This window comes from Sinohyriopsis cumingii, chromosome 17 (genome assembly GCF_028554795.1).
Source record: "Sinohyriopsis cumingii isolate HCF-2022 chromosome 17, ASM2855479v2, whole genome shotgun sequence".
Lineage (NCBI taxonomy): Eukaryota > Metazoa > Mollusca > Bivalvia > Unionida > Unionidae > Sinohyriopsis > Sinohyriopsis cumingii.
Window position 1 is genome coordinate 28,371,338 of NC_142977.1, and position 19,004 is coordinate 28,390,341.

Sequence of the window (19,004 nt, forward strand, 5' to 3'; positions counted from 1 at the left end):
CACATCCATGAGGTAGTAGTAGGGGTACTAATATTTGTACTAGATGATTTCAGGTTTAAGATTTAGTTTTGTACTGGTATGCCTCCTTAAATTTGTTGGATTTCTCTGGAATTTTCTGCTATCTGTCTGCAGTCAGTGTTTTTCTTGTATTGTTTTCTTCAAGCTTCGGTAATTTTTTTTTTTTCCATCAGTCCTTTACCATACATTAATTTTTCTTTTACTCAGATGCATTGTATGGTTAATCTTGACACTAAAACTCAAAATATGGTGATCATTGCCTTATGTATTTGTAATGGAGTCTAATAACATTATTTGATCTCATACGTATGATAACTGAACTGACTGCATCCAGAATGAGATTGTCAAGGGGGAATATGCCATTGAATAAAACCAGAAATGCAGAGGAATCTGTATTGGAATGCAAAGAAATTTGACAAAGATGCTGGCCGCTTTATTAGAAATAAATGTAAACTCAGTTTAGTTTACTTGGAAAGGGAAAAATACATTATAAATTGCATCCTTATTAAAATGACTTGTGTCATGCAAGTTTAGTCACTTCAGTGAGAATTGGAATTGACATGCCAGACTGCCTTGTCTCCCTTTGTTTCCCAGCTGTTAAATAATGTAAAAGAAGCCTGCAGCTACATGGTGGCTTAGTGTAAAGCTGATGACTTATAATTTTACAGTTATCAAAATGAACTTTTAAATAATTCTGCATACTTTCTCAAGATGAAAGGTTGTTTTCTGTTATCAATATATTAACAAAGCTAGTGGCTCACTTTGTTTTGTGATGCTTGATCGCAAGTTGTGAAGCATGTACACTGTTTTGTTGTCTATTGACAGCACATTTAGTTATTCCAAATGATAATTCCGGATGTTAAAGTGGCTTCATGTTCTGAGGATTCACTACTCAATCACCATTTTTTTAGTTAGCTTTTAAAATGACTTCCTTATTGTCTAGATTAATTTTGTACTGTTCAGATTTATTAAAGAAATTGAAAATATGATGTGCATTAGAGGGACTGACTGTTTGGGTTAATTCCAGCATAATGTCGATGAAAATCTGATAGAGATGCGAATTCTTTAATATATTCCCAGTACTATTTAGTTGTACATCCTTTCATGATAACTTTATAAGCATTTGTTCTTATAAGATAAATTTTACATTAACAGAAAACAGTTGAACTGATCTCATGCTTATCTTCAGTTTTTCGAATTTATCCATCTTTTTCCAATAACAGGTACCAAGGTTACATCAGTGCTGCCCTTGTGCTTGGTGGTGTGGACATCACAGGCCCATGTTTGTACAGTATACATCCACATGGCTCAACAGACAAATTGCCTTATGTTACAATGGGTAAGTGCAGCTACATGGATCCAGTAATGTAATTATCAGCACTACTCTTGTTATGGATGTCATTTATACATGTTTGTACAGTGTACATCCACATGGCTTAGCAGAAAAAAATGTACTTATGCTTCATTAGGTAAGTGGCTACAGAGGTCCACATTGGGTAAGTGTGGCTATGGAGGTCCACATTGGTTAAGTGTGACTAAAGTGGTCCAGGGGGATTTAGATATTGCTTGTCCATGCTGCTTTAATTTAACCACAAATAGCTTTCCTCAAACACTTCTGTTTACAGAGTTCGTACGGTCTTTGAAGGTCTTTGAGAGTTTGGGAAAAATGAGGTAGCATTTTCAAGGCCTTGAAAGTTTGGGAAAATCGAGCATATTACCCTGAGGTCTTTAAAAGTCTTTGAAAATTGAAATAAACCCACAAATTTGTAATTTCTTTCCAGAATCACAAATAAAATTATCCGAGGTTGTTAGATTCGGATGTAATCTAGTTATCCTGGTTTCGTTCTTTTGATGACCCGTTCAGTTTCATTGCTGCCGCAATAACAAAAGAGGCTTTGTTTGGCCATCCAAAGTTGGCCTCGGCGGCGACTTCAATAGCACATGCACTCTTCATCAAAGCAAGACGGCTACACACTTCATCAAAGGAAGTCACAAATAAAATTGCCTAAGGTCGTTAGCTTCGGATGTAGCTGGTTTTCCTGGCTTCTTTCTTTTGACGAATCGTTCAATTTGATTGGACGAGTCCATCAGCTTTGGCCAATCAAAATGTTCATTACACTAATTCACTCTCCGTAGAAAGTGCGCGAAAGTATTACGCCCGAGGATTAAAAATTTGTTCAGTCGATTTACATCTTCAGTGTTTAAAAATGCCAGGTCTTTGCTCTTTCAACAATATCTGGCTTGAACAAGAGAAATACAAGGAATGGCTGCAAAAGGATAAATTATGTAAGCGAAAGGCGTTTTGTACATTGTGTAAAAAGACGACCAACTTGGCTTCAATGGGAGAAGGAGTCCTACAAGTCATGCCAAAGGTAAGTTGCAAATTAGTAACTACATACTGTTCATTTAGTGGAACAAAGATGCAGAAGTATAAGCTATTGGTAGTTTTGGGCAAAATAATGGTAACCCATTACTTTTCGGGTATAAAATAAGATATTGTTTAGTTTGATGATTTGGGAGATGTGGTAAAAGAGGGCCCGTTTAAATTTACTTATACCGTCGGTTTATTTAACACGTTTGAGGGACAAAATCATTTTCGAAAATTTTGTTCTACATAATAATGTTCCTTGGTTTAATATAGAAACATCCATTGTAATAAATTCAATTCATGGATAAACAGTTTCAAATTGCACATGCGTACACTATAGTAGCGTTAAGCAAGAGTTGTTGTTCTTGAATTGCGAGTAATAAAAAAAAATGGCGATAACGTGTGCTGTGAAGCTTTAACTGTAGGAAGTCAAGTCATTTGATTAGGCAAATAAAAAAAAAAGAATGAAAAAATGTGTTTCCAGTTGACGGAATGTCCCAGTTTCTCATTGCCAACCCTCGACCTTATTCCCCAGTGGTATAAAAAAAATAAATTTAAAATCATATTGCCGAAATTGATTTGTTTATCTATAGTCTGACTATACATCCCCGTTTGTTTGTACCCCTATATTTTATTTCACTTTTTCAGAAGCCATTTTTTAAATGGAAATTTGTGTCTAAATAGCGTGGATGAAGTTACCCAATAGGACAATCATCCCTTGAAATGCTTCACTAGAATAGATGACAGCCTTGATGAAGTGTTTTATTCTGTCCTTTCTAAAAGAAAGGAATATGTTGAACTTTGGAATGTTCTCCAGAAAATGTTGTTGTTGTCACATGGGCAGGCAACAGTGGAGAGAGGATTTTCTGTCAACAAACAGGTATCTGTTGAGAACCTCAGCAGAGGAAGCCTCAGAGCTCAAAGGCTAATCATTGACACAATGAGAAAAGCATGTGGACCTTTGGAAATCGTCATTAGCAATGAAATGATGACATATGCCTCCTCTGCAAGACATAAGTACCATGCCTATCTGGATAAGAAGAAAGCAGAGGAGAAGGATGAGAAGAAAAACCAAAAAGGAAAGAAACGGGAGTTAGCCTTGGATGAAGTGGAAGAACTTAAAGCCAAAAAGCTGCGTCTTGAAGCTGACATTGCCAGCCTACATGCTTCCTCTGTACAGAAAGCAGAAGAGGCAGAGTTAAAAGGACTCATTGTGCTTGTCACATAGTCAAATGCTCTTAGGAGAAGAGCAGAGGAAAAGATGACAGTGTGGCATCTCTTTCCAAAATGATTGAAGAGAAAAAAAAGCAAATATAATAATGCATTTAAAGCAGTGCTGATGTTTGTTAAGAGAACAATTTATTTTGTATTAAATCTTGACACGTATGGTACATATTTCTGAAAAAATAACAAATATTAACCTATCTTCCAGATCATTTTAATGCTATTTTAGGAAATTAATTATAGTTTGACTTTAATTAGTAAACAATATTGTAGTATTTGGCATTCGTTGTTTTCTCATATAATCTGTATACACAATGTTAGCAAAAATAGGTCTTGGAAATCTCTGTTTGTGGTCTTTGAAAGTTTGGGAAAAGTCTTTGAATTTATCATTCATAGTTCAGTATGAACCCAGGTTTATTTATTTACAATATAGAGGTTTATTGTGATTACTTGTATCTCTTTCTTAAGTCCCATGAATAGATTTTTTTAATAGACTGAATGCCTTAATTCTGGAAAAATATGCAGCATATTCATTTAAAATATTTGAGCAGAGAATGAATGATAATTTATTCCTTTGTGAACCTTGCAGAAAATTTCCTTTTCCGTACCACAGCAATTTTAATGTATCTATTCTCAAATGAAAACTAAATTTACTTGGCATCTCCCCATAATGCTCTCACATATGACTTTTTATCTTCAGTGAAATGTCACTTCTTCCATCTTTAGCTCTTCTGGTCATAGAACAGAAGAGCTTATGTGATGGGTTGTCGTCTGTCCATCATTCATCCATCCATTAGCACAAGTTTGTTATCACTACTTCTCATAAATTATTTTAACATTTGCATAAAACTTTACAAGCATTCCTCCCATGGACTTTATGCACACATATTCATCCCATGGTCTAGTTGGTCCTGAATGAAAAGGGTTCTGGTCAGACAACCAATATTGCCATCACAGTGTTCATCTTGAAAATCTTGTTATTGTTACTCAGCCTTACTTGATTTTCTTGAGAACATGGGGTTTTCACTAAAAGACTTTTATGATGTCTAGTGGATCCTAACTACAAATGGGGTAGATCTGATATTCTATATAGCCACCACAAAATCTGATCTCTACTCCTCCTGAACAGAAGGCCATATTGACATGAGGTTTTCACCAGAAGACTTCTTGTGATGTCTAGTTGTTCCCAAAACAAAGTTGTGTCAGTCTTATATCTGGTATAGCCACCACATTGGCCATCTTGAAAATCTTGTTATTACCCCTCCTTCTTGAAGGGATGGTAATATCAACATGGGCTTTTCACTGAAACACTTATGGTGTCTAGTTGGTCCTAAATGAAAATGGTCCTGATCTGATGTTATCTTCAATATCTTTTTAGAATGGAAAATCTGTTGCCATGTTATATTTCACCAGATGACTCATTATGATGTCTTGTTGGTATAAAATGAAAATGGTGCTGATCTGACAGACAGTGTTGCTGCCACAATGTAAACTTGAAAATCTTATCACCACTTATCCTGAATGGAAGGTCTTATCAACATTGGGTTTTTACTAAAAGACTTTATGATGTGTAGTTGACCCTAAATAAAAAGGGTCCAGATCTGGTTTCTAATATAGCTGCCAAAGTTGCCAGCATGAAAGTCTTGTTATCACTACTCCTCCTCAACAAATATTGCCATTGGGTTTTCACTAGAAGATTTCTTTTGATTAGTCCTAAATGAAAATGGTGCTGACCTCGTGTCCAATGTAGCCACCACAGTAGATATCTTGAAAATCTTCTTATTGTTAATCCTCCTGAATGAAAGCAATTTTACTGTGGGGTTTTCACCAGAAGTCTTCTCATGATGTGTAGTTGGTCTAGAATAAAAATGGTGTTAATCAGATTTCAGGATTGTCACAACATGGATCGTCATATCAACATGAAGATTTACTACTAAAGAAATTCTTATGCTGTCTATTTAGTCATAATGGTCCTATTCAGACACTTAATATCCTGTCATAGTAGCCATCGTGAAAATCTTATTATCACTTTCTTCTGAATGAATGGTCATGTCAGCTTGGGTTTTCATGGAAAGACTTCTTATGAAGTTCAGTTGGTAGTCCATGAAAATGGCGCAGATCTGACTTATGATTGCCTCAGTGGCCTTCTTGAAAATCTTGCTATCACTACTTCTTCTAATTGACATCACCTCGACATTATACTTTCACCAAAAAACTTCTTACGATGTTTGGTTGGTCCTAAATGGAAATGGCACCAGTCTGATGTGTAACATGGCCACCATGGCATCCATCTTAAAAATCTTATTACTTAAAGAAAACAGGAAGTCTTATCAACATGGGGTTTCCACTAAAAGGCATCTTGTGATGCTTTGGTTGTTCTGAAGAGAAAAAAACGTTGCCAAGATGGCATCCAATATATCCACCATAACAGCTAATTTGAAACTCTTGTTAGAGCAGAAGAATATAAAAGATGGTTTCAACATTCAGCAGGTAAAAGGAAGAAATGTTTGTTTTATATCTTGAGTTCCTTGAAATTCTTTTCTGTCAGTAGAGCTTCAGTCTTTTAGAAGTCTGTGATACTTGATTGTTCCAGTCCAGTGAAGATACAGTCCTATTTGGAAATGGGAGACAAAACAGTGGTCAGTTGGAAATTACAGGACAGATGCTGACTTGTGTTAAGCATATTAGATTGTAGCATAAATGCCATGAATAATTGAACCTTTGTTTTGATACCTGTATTGTCTGTATTTCAGGATCAGGATCACTTGCAGCCATGGCTGTTTTTGAGGATCGTTGGAAACCAAGTATGGAGGTTGGTCATATTGAAGACATTGTGTTTGTGCAATTCGTTGGATCATTTTTATTTAGCACATTATCAGCATTTTGCTGCAAGTTACTTTGTTTTCCTGGTGCAGGACAGAATTACCAACTTTGTTGACTAAGGCTTAGTTTTCTGTTTCCATATGTACTTATAAGTCAGGTCAGACTTGAGCAAAATAGACACTGATCTGCTACTGCATAATGTACAGACAGATCAGGGTCTGTATTATTTGTTCTCCTGATTAATCTTAACAACTGCAAAAATCCAGATCTGCTGACACTTTATATGATGGCAGATCTGGTTATGTGCAGTTGGACTAAATTTATATGTGAGTAGAGATGGTGTGTGTGATGTTCTTGAACAACTTATAAATGAGTAGAGATGGTGTGTGTGTGTGTGATATTCTTGAACAAGCTGATCAGGCACTAATATAGAAATGTATTAATTGCATCGTTATTTCAAGTAAAGAAAACAAATTGTTGAATTTTTGCAGTATATGGTTATATCTGGATAAGGAATACAAAAGGGATGATTGTTTTTCCTTGGTTTAAAGCTACTAAACAAAGAAAGCAGCAGAAAAGTGCTATCCACTGATTGTACAAAGAAGTCTTACTGCTTATTCTCAATTTTTTTAATTATAGCTATATCGTTTAGGCAGTTAACTTGGGAAAATGAGAGACCTTTCTTTTTTTTGTAGATTTGTGATAAGAGAAATAAGAGCAGCAAATATTAAATAGAAAATGGCAAAATTATGTTAGGAGGTGACATGTTACATGCATGCCTCATATACCATTCTCTTTCACCACTCTGGTGGCCTAGTGGTTAGAGCATCCGCCTCAGATGCAGGAGGTCATGGGTTCGATCTGCGGTCGAGTCATACCAAAGACTTACAGAAATGGTACTAACAGCTGCCTCGCTTGGAGCTCAGCATTAAGAGGTTAGTGTTAGGACTGGTTGGCCTGGTGTCAGGATAATATGACTGGGTGGGACATCATGCTACTGTCTGTGACATGATGCCCCATTGCTAGGCATCACGATAAACTACCACACTGCAGACATTGTAGCAGTATGACTGAAAAATTGTTAAAGCTGCGTTAAAAATCCAAATCATACACACACATTCTCTTTCATCGTACCACATTCAGTATCCCATGAGATGTGTACTGCTCATGTACCAAGATGTGCTGTTCCATGGTACAGGATGCAGATGTGGTCTTGCTGCCAATTGAAGTAAAGAAAGGGTATTTTTCCAATTTCGAAAGACAAAATAATATTATTCATTGTCATAGATGTTGTCTGTACTTTTCTAAAATACATTTTGTGTTGTCAGTGATACAGTACAGCTGTGAAATATAAAATAATTTGAATGAGTAGCCTGACCCATGTGGTTGAATATTTTGCTTGGTCCAGGTGTTTTCAAGATGGCAGGAGTGAGCATTCAACAGCCAGCTGTAGACATGGATATGCCTGAAAAATTCAAAGCCATCACAATCACATGTTCTAGTCCTGGGGTTTATTTTTTGAAGAGTTATTGTCAACAGTTTTGTCTAAAATAGGGATCAGATGTATTTTCTCAATGTGGGCTAATATAAAAATTGAAAAATACTGAGATCATGCTTATTGTTTGTTAACATTCTTTCTGATAATTGCCATAATTGTATTTCCTTTCTTCTCTCAATCTGTTGATGATCATATTGATTGTCATTGTTGAAATAATATTTTCAGTTTCTTAAATTTCCGCAGGATTGGTATTTATTTTATAATTTATTGTGAATTCCCCACTATGCATTCTCTGTATTATCAGGTTTTTTGTTCTAGTGGTGTGTCACTTATGCATGCTTATCAAGGGCAGTTAAAACCTGTGTCAGCTGTCATCTGGGTAATACATGCCAACTATTACGCTTTTGGCATTTTCATTGTGCTCTTTTTTACTAAATTGTGCCTTATGCGTAAAGGTATATGGATTACGTGATTTCGGTATATCCACCTTCCAAAAAGATCAATAATTTGTTTTCTCATTTTCATTAACATCCCATTAATCCCACAGGCCATTTGTTTTAGAAAAGATGGCTTCTATATAACTACGATATAAGAGTACGCTTGTCCATGGACTTGCTTGCACATTCCTAGTGATTATGATGACAAAAAGGTGTACCCAGTATGTATTAGATACTTCTACAATGAAAAGGGCAAAGTCGTGAGTGTTCTTCTTTCATTACCAGAATTAACAGTAGATTCCACTGGAGAAAACATTTTTGATTTGTTTGATAATGCTTTGAAGAATCATGACATAAGTTGGCAGAACTGTATGGGGTTTGCAGCTGATAATGTGTCAATGATGCCTGGAATTCATAACGGAGTTGCATCCTGTATTTTGAAAATGTCTCCATTAGTGTATATAACAGATTGTCCGTCATTTGATGCACCTTGCTGCTGGAAAGGCTGCTGTTAAATTAGAAGTAGCTATTGGTTATTTGCTAATTGGTATCTACTACTATTTGGAGAAAAGTAGTTAAAGGACACAAGCTCTAAAGTTGTTGTTGTTGTAGGGTTTAACGCCATTTCTCAGCACAAGATAGACTATACATGGCGGCCAGTATAACTGGTGGAGGAAGAACCCTGGAAAATCCAGGGAAGAACCACCGACCCACGAGAAGCTACTGGCAGGCTTTCCCACGTACCCACGCTAGCCGATCCTTGGACTGGAACCCACGCAGACAGAGGTGAGATGGCAGTGATCCGGAACGGTGAACGCTTTAGACCACTAGGCCACTCGAGGCCCTCTAAAGTTGTTACAAGATCAGTTTGATCTTGAAGACTATAAAGTTTTAAAGCATGTACGTACAAGATTGTTATTCCTGGGCAAATAGATTAGCCATTTACCTGAGCTTTTGACAGCACTGCAAGCTTTCTTTCAAACTGGAAGTGAATCTGCAAAGAGAAACTGGGTAAAAAAAAGTGAAGAAGAGTAGCACAAATTTGAGTTAATTTTCTCTTTTATTGTACACTTTTTTTTTACCATTTCAGAGAGAAGATGCGATGCTGCTGGTTAGGGATGCCATTGCAGCAGGTATATTCAATGACTTGGGATCTGGAAGCAATGTGGACCTGTGCATCATCACCAAGGACAAAGTGGACTATATCAGGCCATATGATGAGGCAAACATTAAAGGTCAAAGGTACGGGGTCATGGGTCATATGTGTATTTTAGGAAAGAACAAATCCGGTTTTTGGTCAGCCTGGTGTCAGGATATGACTGGGTGGGACATCATGCTACATATCTGCAGCATGATGCACCAGTGCTAGACATCACTATAAACTGTCGCACTACAGACATCGTAGCGATATGACTGAAAAATTGTTAAAGCTACCTTAAAAATCCAAATCACACACACTCAGTCTTACATTACAGAATGGATTGATTTATTTGCAGCATTAAATATGTTGATCATGAGTAGATGGTGTGATTTACAAATCTGATGTTATTTAAGTACCCATTCTTTAAATGACCCTTTTTTGATACTTAAGAGAAATGCATATTTTTTAACAGTAGAGTTCCTCAGTGCAGAATTGTGTGCTAGGCAGGTTTTGCTGTGTAAGCAAGAGAGAAAAATATTCTGGAGACTTGATTTATCATGGTACTAACAAACCAATGTTAATCTTTATATCTGTCCATCAATTTCTTTTGAATTGTTTCACTTTAAATTCTGTCTGTTTGTCAGGGAATTGCTGTAACTCAAAGGCTATTATGCTAGACTCACAATCAGTGGTCCAGTAGGTTCAAATTCTGTCCAGCTCAGCCAGTTGGCTGCTGTGATGGCTATCGGGGAAGTTTTTTGAGTCTTGTTTCCGCAGCACTTAATAGTCCGTCATGTACTGATTTGCCTTTAGTTATCAACCAACAAACCCGTTGTTGTTATGTCCTTTATTTTATTTACCACTAGAATTAACATGGTTTCTTTCTTGAGTCACCCAACTCTTAACTCCAACAAGGCCTGAGTTTGAGAATTAGCAAACGTATAAGTAAGCTTGTGGTATAGTATAGCATCCACCATTATACATTATTTCATTTGTCGCATGTCATGTCCAGACTTGGCAGAGAGCATCCTGGCTTGAGGTTTGTACGAATAATATTTTATCTGCCACTAAAAGTGACTACCATATATTTATGGAAAATGACCAAATCTGACAGAAGCTTCTTGAATGGTTTGAGTGTTACATCACTGATACTTATCCATAGTCAATTATGGTCACTATTACTAAGAATTGGGAGGGGTGGCCGAGTGGTCTAAAGCACTCACCATTACAGATCACTGCCATCTCACCTCTGTCTGCATGGGTTCAAGTGTTGGTCTCGGCCAATGTGTGTATGTGAGAAAGCTTGCCGGTAGCTTCTTGTGGGTCGGTGGTTCTTTCCGGGGTTTTCCAAGGTTCTTCCTCCACCATTTATATTGGCCACCATGTATAGCCTATATTGTGCTGAAAAATGACATTCAACCCTATGACAACAACAACATTTAAGAATTGGGATCCCACGAGTGGTCTAAGATGATCATCTTTACAGATCATTGACATCACACCTTTCTCCACATGGGTTCAAGTCTCAGGTTTGGCCTATGTGGGTATGTGAGAAAGCTTGCCAGTAGCTTCTCGTCAGTCAATGGTTATTCCTGGGGTTTCCATTGGTTCTTCCTCCACTGGATATGCTGGTTGTCATGTGTAGTTTATCATGTACTGAAAAATGGTATTGAGACCACATAAACATCTAAGAACTTAAAATACTTTAAGCAAATTCTCAATAAAATAATTGCTCTACAATCTTTGACCAGACCTGAAATATAGCATCCTGGTAAAAAGGTTTTGTGTCATCAAAACTCTACTTCTGTTACTTCAAAGAAGCAAAAATTGTGGAATGACTCTTCACAAAAAACATTTTAACAAAATGTCACCAAAGTTAACTATAATTATTACAGATGAAGCCAGAGTGCAAATAGAATATTAAACCTTTTACTCAGATAGGAAAAACTTGAGGGCTGTTCCATTAAAACATACATAATTTTCTTATCATTTTATTATGAACTCTGTGAAATCAAAATACCTGGCATATATTTTAGAAAAACTACCTTCCCTGGGTATCATGTATGTTTAAATGGAACAGCCCTGAATGACTTTATCTTACAAACTTTTCAGTAAATTTGACTAATTTTACAGAAAGCATCTTTAGAATGAATGATTTTCCCATTTGAGCTAATGGTGCCAATATCAAATATGGCCACAATATTCCAAACATAGAAAATCATTGAAACAAACTCTGAAAAAGTTGCATAGATTTTTTCTAATTTTGCATTAAATATCCTGGCATGAAGTCCTCTTAATTTGGCATGAAAAATGCCAATGCAGCATCAAATGTGGTTTCTGTTATTAAAATTTGAAGAGCTCTGAATGATTTCTTTTTAAAAAGACATGAACAGAATTTGATTGAATGAAATTGCATAGAAGCATGAAGTCTAATTAAATGTGTGCAGTTTAAGCAGTATTAAATACGGTCATATTTGATGAAAATTGAAAACTCTTCAAACAAGTTTTTTTTTAAAAACTGCTCAACAATATTTGATCAGATGATATGAAGCATGCAGGAAGAAGCATACAGGCCAACCATTACGCTTTTTTCCACTAATTACACCTCGTGTGTAAATGTATTCAGATTATGCATTTTCGGTATATCCCCCTCCAAAACAAATTAATAATTTGTTTTCTCATTTTTATTAACATCCCATTAATGCCACGTACCGTATTCTAGAAAAGGCGGTTTCTATTTAACTTCAACATAAGAATAAGCTTTTCCATTGACTTGCATGCACTTTCCTAACAGTTTTGTTCTATTTATAGCAGCTGCCCTATTTCCAAGAAACATACTTTCTACTTTCAACTTTTGACCTCTGTAACCCAGTACTTAGTGCTCAACTGGTGTGCAAAACATTCATAATCTCAGCTGGTACAAAGTGTTTTGATATGCAGTATGAGAGTCTGTTGCTTTTTAAAGCTCAGAGTGTTATATATGGAAACTTGAAGCAGTAATTGATGTTAAAAGTCCAGAGGGATAAATAAATCATTTTGTACATATGCACATTGAAGTTTTATCATGTTGTATGTCAATTACTCTTTTTCTGCTTGGATTACTATTTTTGTTCACTTAGATTACACTTTTTCCTCACCAGGGGTTGGCATGTGTGAAGAAGGCACATAAGTTTTCACAATTATTACCAATTTGCTGTCAAATTTTGTGACCTTTAGATAAAACTATAGAAAATGTTTTTGTTATGTATATTTGATTTAATTATGTCTGATTTAATATATATATTTATTTCAATTTAATTGTTTGTTTAAAAAAAAATTATTTTTCATTACATGCTGTTGTAATGTAAATTTATTCACTGGAGATGATACTTTTTCCAGAAAATAGTTTGACCTTGAATGTTCATTTTAGTTGTTGTTGTTGTTGTTGTTTTAGGGTTTAACGCCATTTTTCAGCACAAGACAGGCTATACATGGCGGCCAGTATTAATGGTGGAGGAAGAACCCGGGAAACCTCCGGAAAGAACCACCGACCCATGAGAAGCTACCAGCAAGCTTTCTCACATATCCACATTGGCCGAGCCCGAGACTCAAACCTACGCAGACAGCGGTGAGATGGCAGTGATCCATGACGGAGAGTGCTTTAGACCACTCGGCCACTCGGGGCCCCGTTCATTTTAGTAAACACCAGGTGTTGACCTGGATCTTAACCTTGATTCAGAATTTAGTTACAGCCACATCAGCAAGTTCTTTTTTTATTTATTTTTATTGTGGGACTTCTAAGTGTGAGATCGAGGCTGTATTGAATATGTGACCCCAGACTTGTAAATAGTTTTTAGTCAAGTAAACAACTTTTATTCTTGGATTAAAATGATTGGGTCTTATCAAGGACATACAGAGGCTACGAGATTTTTTTTATATGTACACATGACCCTTATCCGTTGCATAAAATTCAAGTTTTAAACCATCATATTAGAGAAGTAAACACAATTGGGCTTTTTTCTTTACACTGGAAGGTGTTGTGTCATTTGGAGTTATTTCAAATTGCTTGGATTCAAAAGGATTAATTCTTTTTTCCTGGAAAATATGTGTGCTCATATGAGATTCTTGAACAAGGACAGTTCTTATAAATATTTATTCAGATTTCCAAAACTGGAGTGATATTTCTTGTTTCTACAAGGAACTGTTGACTTCAGCACACTACAGGTTATAGCATACATCATCATCTTCCATCTTGGATTCTTCATCTTGACTTGAACTTGAAATCATTAGAACATTTTATTATTAGGACTTCTAAAATTTTATTCCTGGATTATTTTTGGATTTGTTTCTTAAGACCATAAGTTCATATTTTTTCATTTTTACAGAAATTTTCCAGGGAAATAAATCATTTTTCAAAGCTTGTTTTCACTCTTTATTATGTCACTGTTTATTCGAGCCTAAACACGTAACATAAGATTTTAAATAGCTCATTCTCATAAAGTGCGTAAGTGGATTTGGCCACTGTAATAGAAGGCATCATGGTAAGAAGACCTTACAGTTTTGAACAGTCGATGCTGATCCACTATTCAGTATGTCCAGTGTTATTTAGATACAGCACCCCCCCCCCCCAACTTAAAATGACTTTGCAAAATCAGATCAAAAGAAGTAGAACAAATTCTTAGTATCCTGATGCATGACCTTTCAGGTTTGCACAGTTGATGCTTATCTGCCATCTAATTTGGCTGCTGTCACTAAAACAGATTGTCAAAAATATTCATTATCATACAAACCCTGATTCTTGCAGAACAGCATTAACTGTTTTTCTTGGGTCTCTTGTTTTTCTCTCAAGGTTACAAGTTAAAAGAAAGCAAAGAACAACAAATATTTAATTCAGATTTGCTTTTGTTATATTTGTTCAATTCTTTCTGGTTTTATTTTTATTTTTATTTTTAAATGGAATAGTTAGTATACTGCAATGATTATGTGTAATATAAGTTTATGTAATCTGGCCTTTGCAGACAAGGAAAATATCGCTACAAGCGTGGGACAACAGCTGTTCTGAAGACTGAGGTGAAGAAATTGGAATATGAAATAGTATCATCGACTGTTGTGGCTGAACCAATGGAGACATAATGGCTACGTAAAAATGATTAGTAGTCCTGTGTATTCAATGACTTCTGTCACCCGGCAAGAATTTCTTTATTTTTTTGAAGAACTGAGGAAAAGAAACGATGTTTTGGACCAAAGCTATTCATCAGGCCTGGTTGGCAATAATGCAGTTGCAGGAAATGTGACACTCAAGATTGCTCCTTTTTAAAAAATAAAAAAAAAATCCTTTACAAATAAATTAAACATTGACATGATTTTGTTTTGAAAATGATATAGCAATTATGCTATAAATTTTGGAAAATAATACTTTATAACATTCTGCAACATAAAATCTTTAATTTTAAATTTTTTTACACTATTTTAATTTAACTGACAAGTTACACTGGACTATTTTGGTGGTTTTCTGAAACATAGTATCCAGTGTAACACCATAAACACATGGCTTCAGTATTTCTCTTAAATTATTTTGAAAAGAAATGGTTACAAAAGGAGTCATATTTCAAGTAAACAGTAACTTTCATTTATTTCACATTTGACAAAGAGATGTTCCTTTATCCATTGAACACTGAGTATTTACATGTATGCTACCTGTAAACTGTACATGAACGGCCACTCCTACCTTTCATTTGTATAATCCATCAGTGTCTGTGACAGTGATCACACATTGCATGTTTGGCTTCGCTTGTTTTGTTTGCTGGTTAGATATTGGTTCTGCTGAATAATTTCACTCAATATGACACAATATAAGCTTTGTGCAAGCAGGTGTCACCCATTAAGAAGTGTTCAAAATCAGCAAATGCAATTTGACTTTAATAACAATGCCACAATTAATGATGATTGTCTTATTGATATGGCAGCAATGCATTCTGGATTCAGTTTGATGCATGTTTTACTGCCACTTTTAGTAATGGCTTATTGACTTAAAGTTATATAATTTCCCTGCCTTACAAAACATACAGAGGAGGATAATAGTAAATAAACCTGATAGAAAGTAAATGGAATCAGTTCCAGTTTTATGGTCATTCAAAATTGTGCTTTTACAGTCTACAGAACACTGGACTGTACAATTTGTCTGAAGCAAGATTTTAAAAAAATGCAGTTTCACTGGTAGAGAATTAATATCTACGTTGTATTTTTAAATCAACATTGTAATAAATCTTTACAATCCATTTATTATCTTTGGCAGGGAAAGAAACATGTCAGCTGATGGAGTTATAACTCTTGAATTTGCTTCTTGGTTTCTGATAGTAGCCTCATAAAGAATCCTGAATTATATGCAAAATAAAATATTAAAATTGTTACAGTATATTTAATCTTAAGGAAGGACTATCTGGAAAGGATTGTGTTGAAGAAAGAACAGTTCTTTTTGTCTTGAAATGTATTGCCCTTGATTGTGCTTAAATAAAATTTTCTTTCACAGAAATAAATACACTCAGTTTTCCATCTAAATTTAGACCATTTTCCTGAAGTCATGATTTTATTAAAGAGTTTAATTTCTGTTACAGGTATTAAAAAAATTTTTTTTTCCCTCCAATAGTACAACAGTTATAAACTACATGTATTGATATGTTTGTGTTTGAACCTTTGGAGGATAAATATGTTGTTATAGATGTCAGAGAATCTGAACACATTAACCCCTGGTGATGAGCTTGCGTGGCAGGAGGTAGTAGCCTACTGTCGAGCTCTGTAGCGTCAAGGTCATGTATGATACACTAAATTGGGTGGTATTATAGAAAGGTAGACAGATGTAGCTCTACAATGATACCAAATAATCTGGAAGTTCTAGTTGCACTACAAAATACAGAGGGAAAAACCTCATTTTTTGGACCCTATTTTTTTCCACCCAAAACTTGCCAGTGGTCAGAATCCGATTTTGTATCTGGATTTTAGACTTTTTGGTCTCAGATCTAAGGCAGACCAGTATGAACTGCAAACAGACAGATGAACCTTTGCAGAAAGTAGGATAAGATGGGCATTTGGAATAAAGAGTGGTCTCGATACAAAAATAATGAGTTCGTTAAGCAAAAAAAAAAACAACAAAAAGAACTCCCAACTTTTACCCTTTTGTTCATGCGTGAGCTAAACAGCCAATGAAAAATGATGTTTATAACACAACTAGGCATTATATTATTGGAAAATCACCTGGAAGTTGCTTTCTTTAATAGGATTATTTCAGAAATAGCTTTAAAAATGTGTTTCCTACTCGAATTTCAAGCAAAAACTACAAAAACCTCCAGGGGTTAATGTGTTAAATAACCTTTCTCCCTTTTTCTTAGAAAATAGACATAACATTTATTTGGGTTGTGTTACTTTTGGTAATGAAGAGTGTTGCTAATTGTAGGACAGTACTGCCTGCTGCTGCAACACAATTTTAGTGGATATTCCAGGCCCCTTCATCAACAAGCATTGGCATTTAGAGTGGTAAATGTTTCTTCTTCCAATATGTTACCCAATCATAATACATTAGGAGAACAACTACTACTTCACAAATCCAGCCCTCCCCGTGGTAGAATTAGAGGGAGGTCCAGTGTTTCCATGAGACCATCCCTATCTCAATGACATACATACAGGTCCCACATCCTACTCCTGGTAGGAAGAAGACTCCAGTCTTTAGTTCCAGTCGATTCAATATGCATCAGTGATATTTAGAAACTGCAGTAAGACAGCATTTATAAAAAGTATGACAACTAATATTCACCCATCAACTGCATTGAACTTTTTTGATTTTTGCAGTTATAAATGTTCATGATTTTGCCAGAAATGTCATATGTGTTGTTTCTTTAAATTGTGGATAATACCTTCGCTGAGTGAGGAAGTCCTTTTTTGTTTTCATGGCTTGTTGGATACTAAAGTTTGGGGTTTGAAGCAATTACATAATCCACAAAATGATTATGAAAAAAAAATGAATTCTTAATCTGAATCTTCTATATGGACAGAAAGGGATTCACTTAAATTATAATGCATCATTGCTATGGACAGAAAGGGATTCACTTAAATTATAATGCATCATTGCTATGGACAGAAAGGGATTCACTTAAATTATAATGCATCATTGCTATGGACAGAAAGGGATTCACTTAAACTATAATGCATCATTGCTATGGACAGAAAGGGATTCACTTAAATTATGATGCATCATTGCTATGGACAGAAAGGGATTCACTTAAATTATAATGCATCATTGCTATGGACAGAAAGGGATTCACTTAAACTATAATGCATCATTGCTATGGACAGAAAGGGATTCACTTTAATTATAATGCATCATTGCTATGGACAGAAAGGGATTCACTTAAATTATAATGCATTATTACTATGGACAGAAAGGGTTTCATTTAAATTATAATGCATCATTGTTATGGACAGAAAGGGATTCACTTAATTATAATGCATCATTGTTATGGACAGTAAGAGATTCATTTCAGTATGGACAGAAAGGGATTCACTTAAATTATAATGCATCATTGTTATGGACAGTAAGAGATTCATTTCAGTATGGACAGAAAGGGATTCACTTAAATTATAATGCTTCATTGTTATGGACAGTAAGAGATTCATTTCAGTATGGACAGAAAGGGATTCACTTTAATTATAATGCATCATTGTTATGGACAGTAAGAGATTCATTTCATAATCTGAGTTTTCAGTATGGACAGTAAGGGTTTTACTTTATAATATGGGTTTTCAGTATGGACTGTAAGGGATTCACATCTTAATCTTAGGTTTTGGTATGGACTTAAGGGATTTACTTCATAATATGGGCTTTCATTATGGACTGTAAGGGATTCTCTTCACGAGTTTTCAGTATGGACTGTAAGAAATTCACTTCACGAGTTTTCATTATGGAAACTAAGGGATTCATTTCATTATTTGAGTTTTCAGTACGGACAGTATGGGATTCATTTTGTTATCTGAGTTTTCGGTATGGAGAGTAAGGGATTCATTTCATTATCTTCAGTATGGACAGTTAGGGATTCACTTCATTATAATGAATCTTCTCTATGGACTGCAAGGATTTTTCTTAAGGATAAATATATTATTAGTTATATTTAGAAACAAATTATCCTTTCTTTTGCATATATTAAAATTGTTTTAGAAGATAAGCTTCTGTAAGAACTGTATGGCTCAATGTAAACCAGAAAAGATGTTTATGGAACATGAATGCCTTCCCCTCCCCCTTTCCATTTATAAATTCTCAGACAAACCGAATCCAATCATGTACAAAATACTGTGAATTAGCTATTCACAGCACAAACTGTATTTGATTTCAAGTTTGCTAAAATCCACAAATTTAAAGACAGCAGATAATGAACCTTCTTTGGAAAAAAGTTTGCCATTTCCATAATCCAGGAATATAATTTCCAAGAAAAACTAACCAAACTTAGTTTTCAAGATAAACAGACCAAA

At 35.2% G+C, this 19,004-nt stretch overlaps 1 protein-coding gene across 1 annotated transcript in view; it reads left to right on the plus strand.

Annotated features, from left to right (window-relative positions):
• Positions 1-16,024, plus strand: part of LOC149778322 (proteasome subunit beta type-7-like) — a 29,635-nt gene extending 13,611 nt beyond the window's left edge. Inside the window, exons 5-8 of the mRNA XM_089939131.1 lie at positions 1,242-1,357; positions 6,364-6,422; positions 9,459-9,610; positions 14,507-16,024. Of these exons, the coding sequence (XP_089795257.1) occupies positions 1,242-1,357; positions 6,364-6,422; positions 9,459-9,610; positions 14,507-14,621 (442 nt within the window). The 3' untranslated portion in view covers positions 14,622-16,024. The remainder of the gene's footprint in view (positions 1-1,241; positions 1,358-6,363; positions 6,423-9,458; positions 9,611-14,506) is intronic.
• Positions 16,025-19,004: the final 2,980 nt, after the last annotated feature.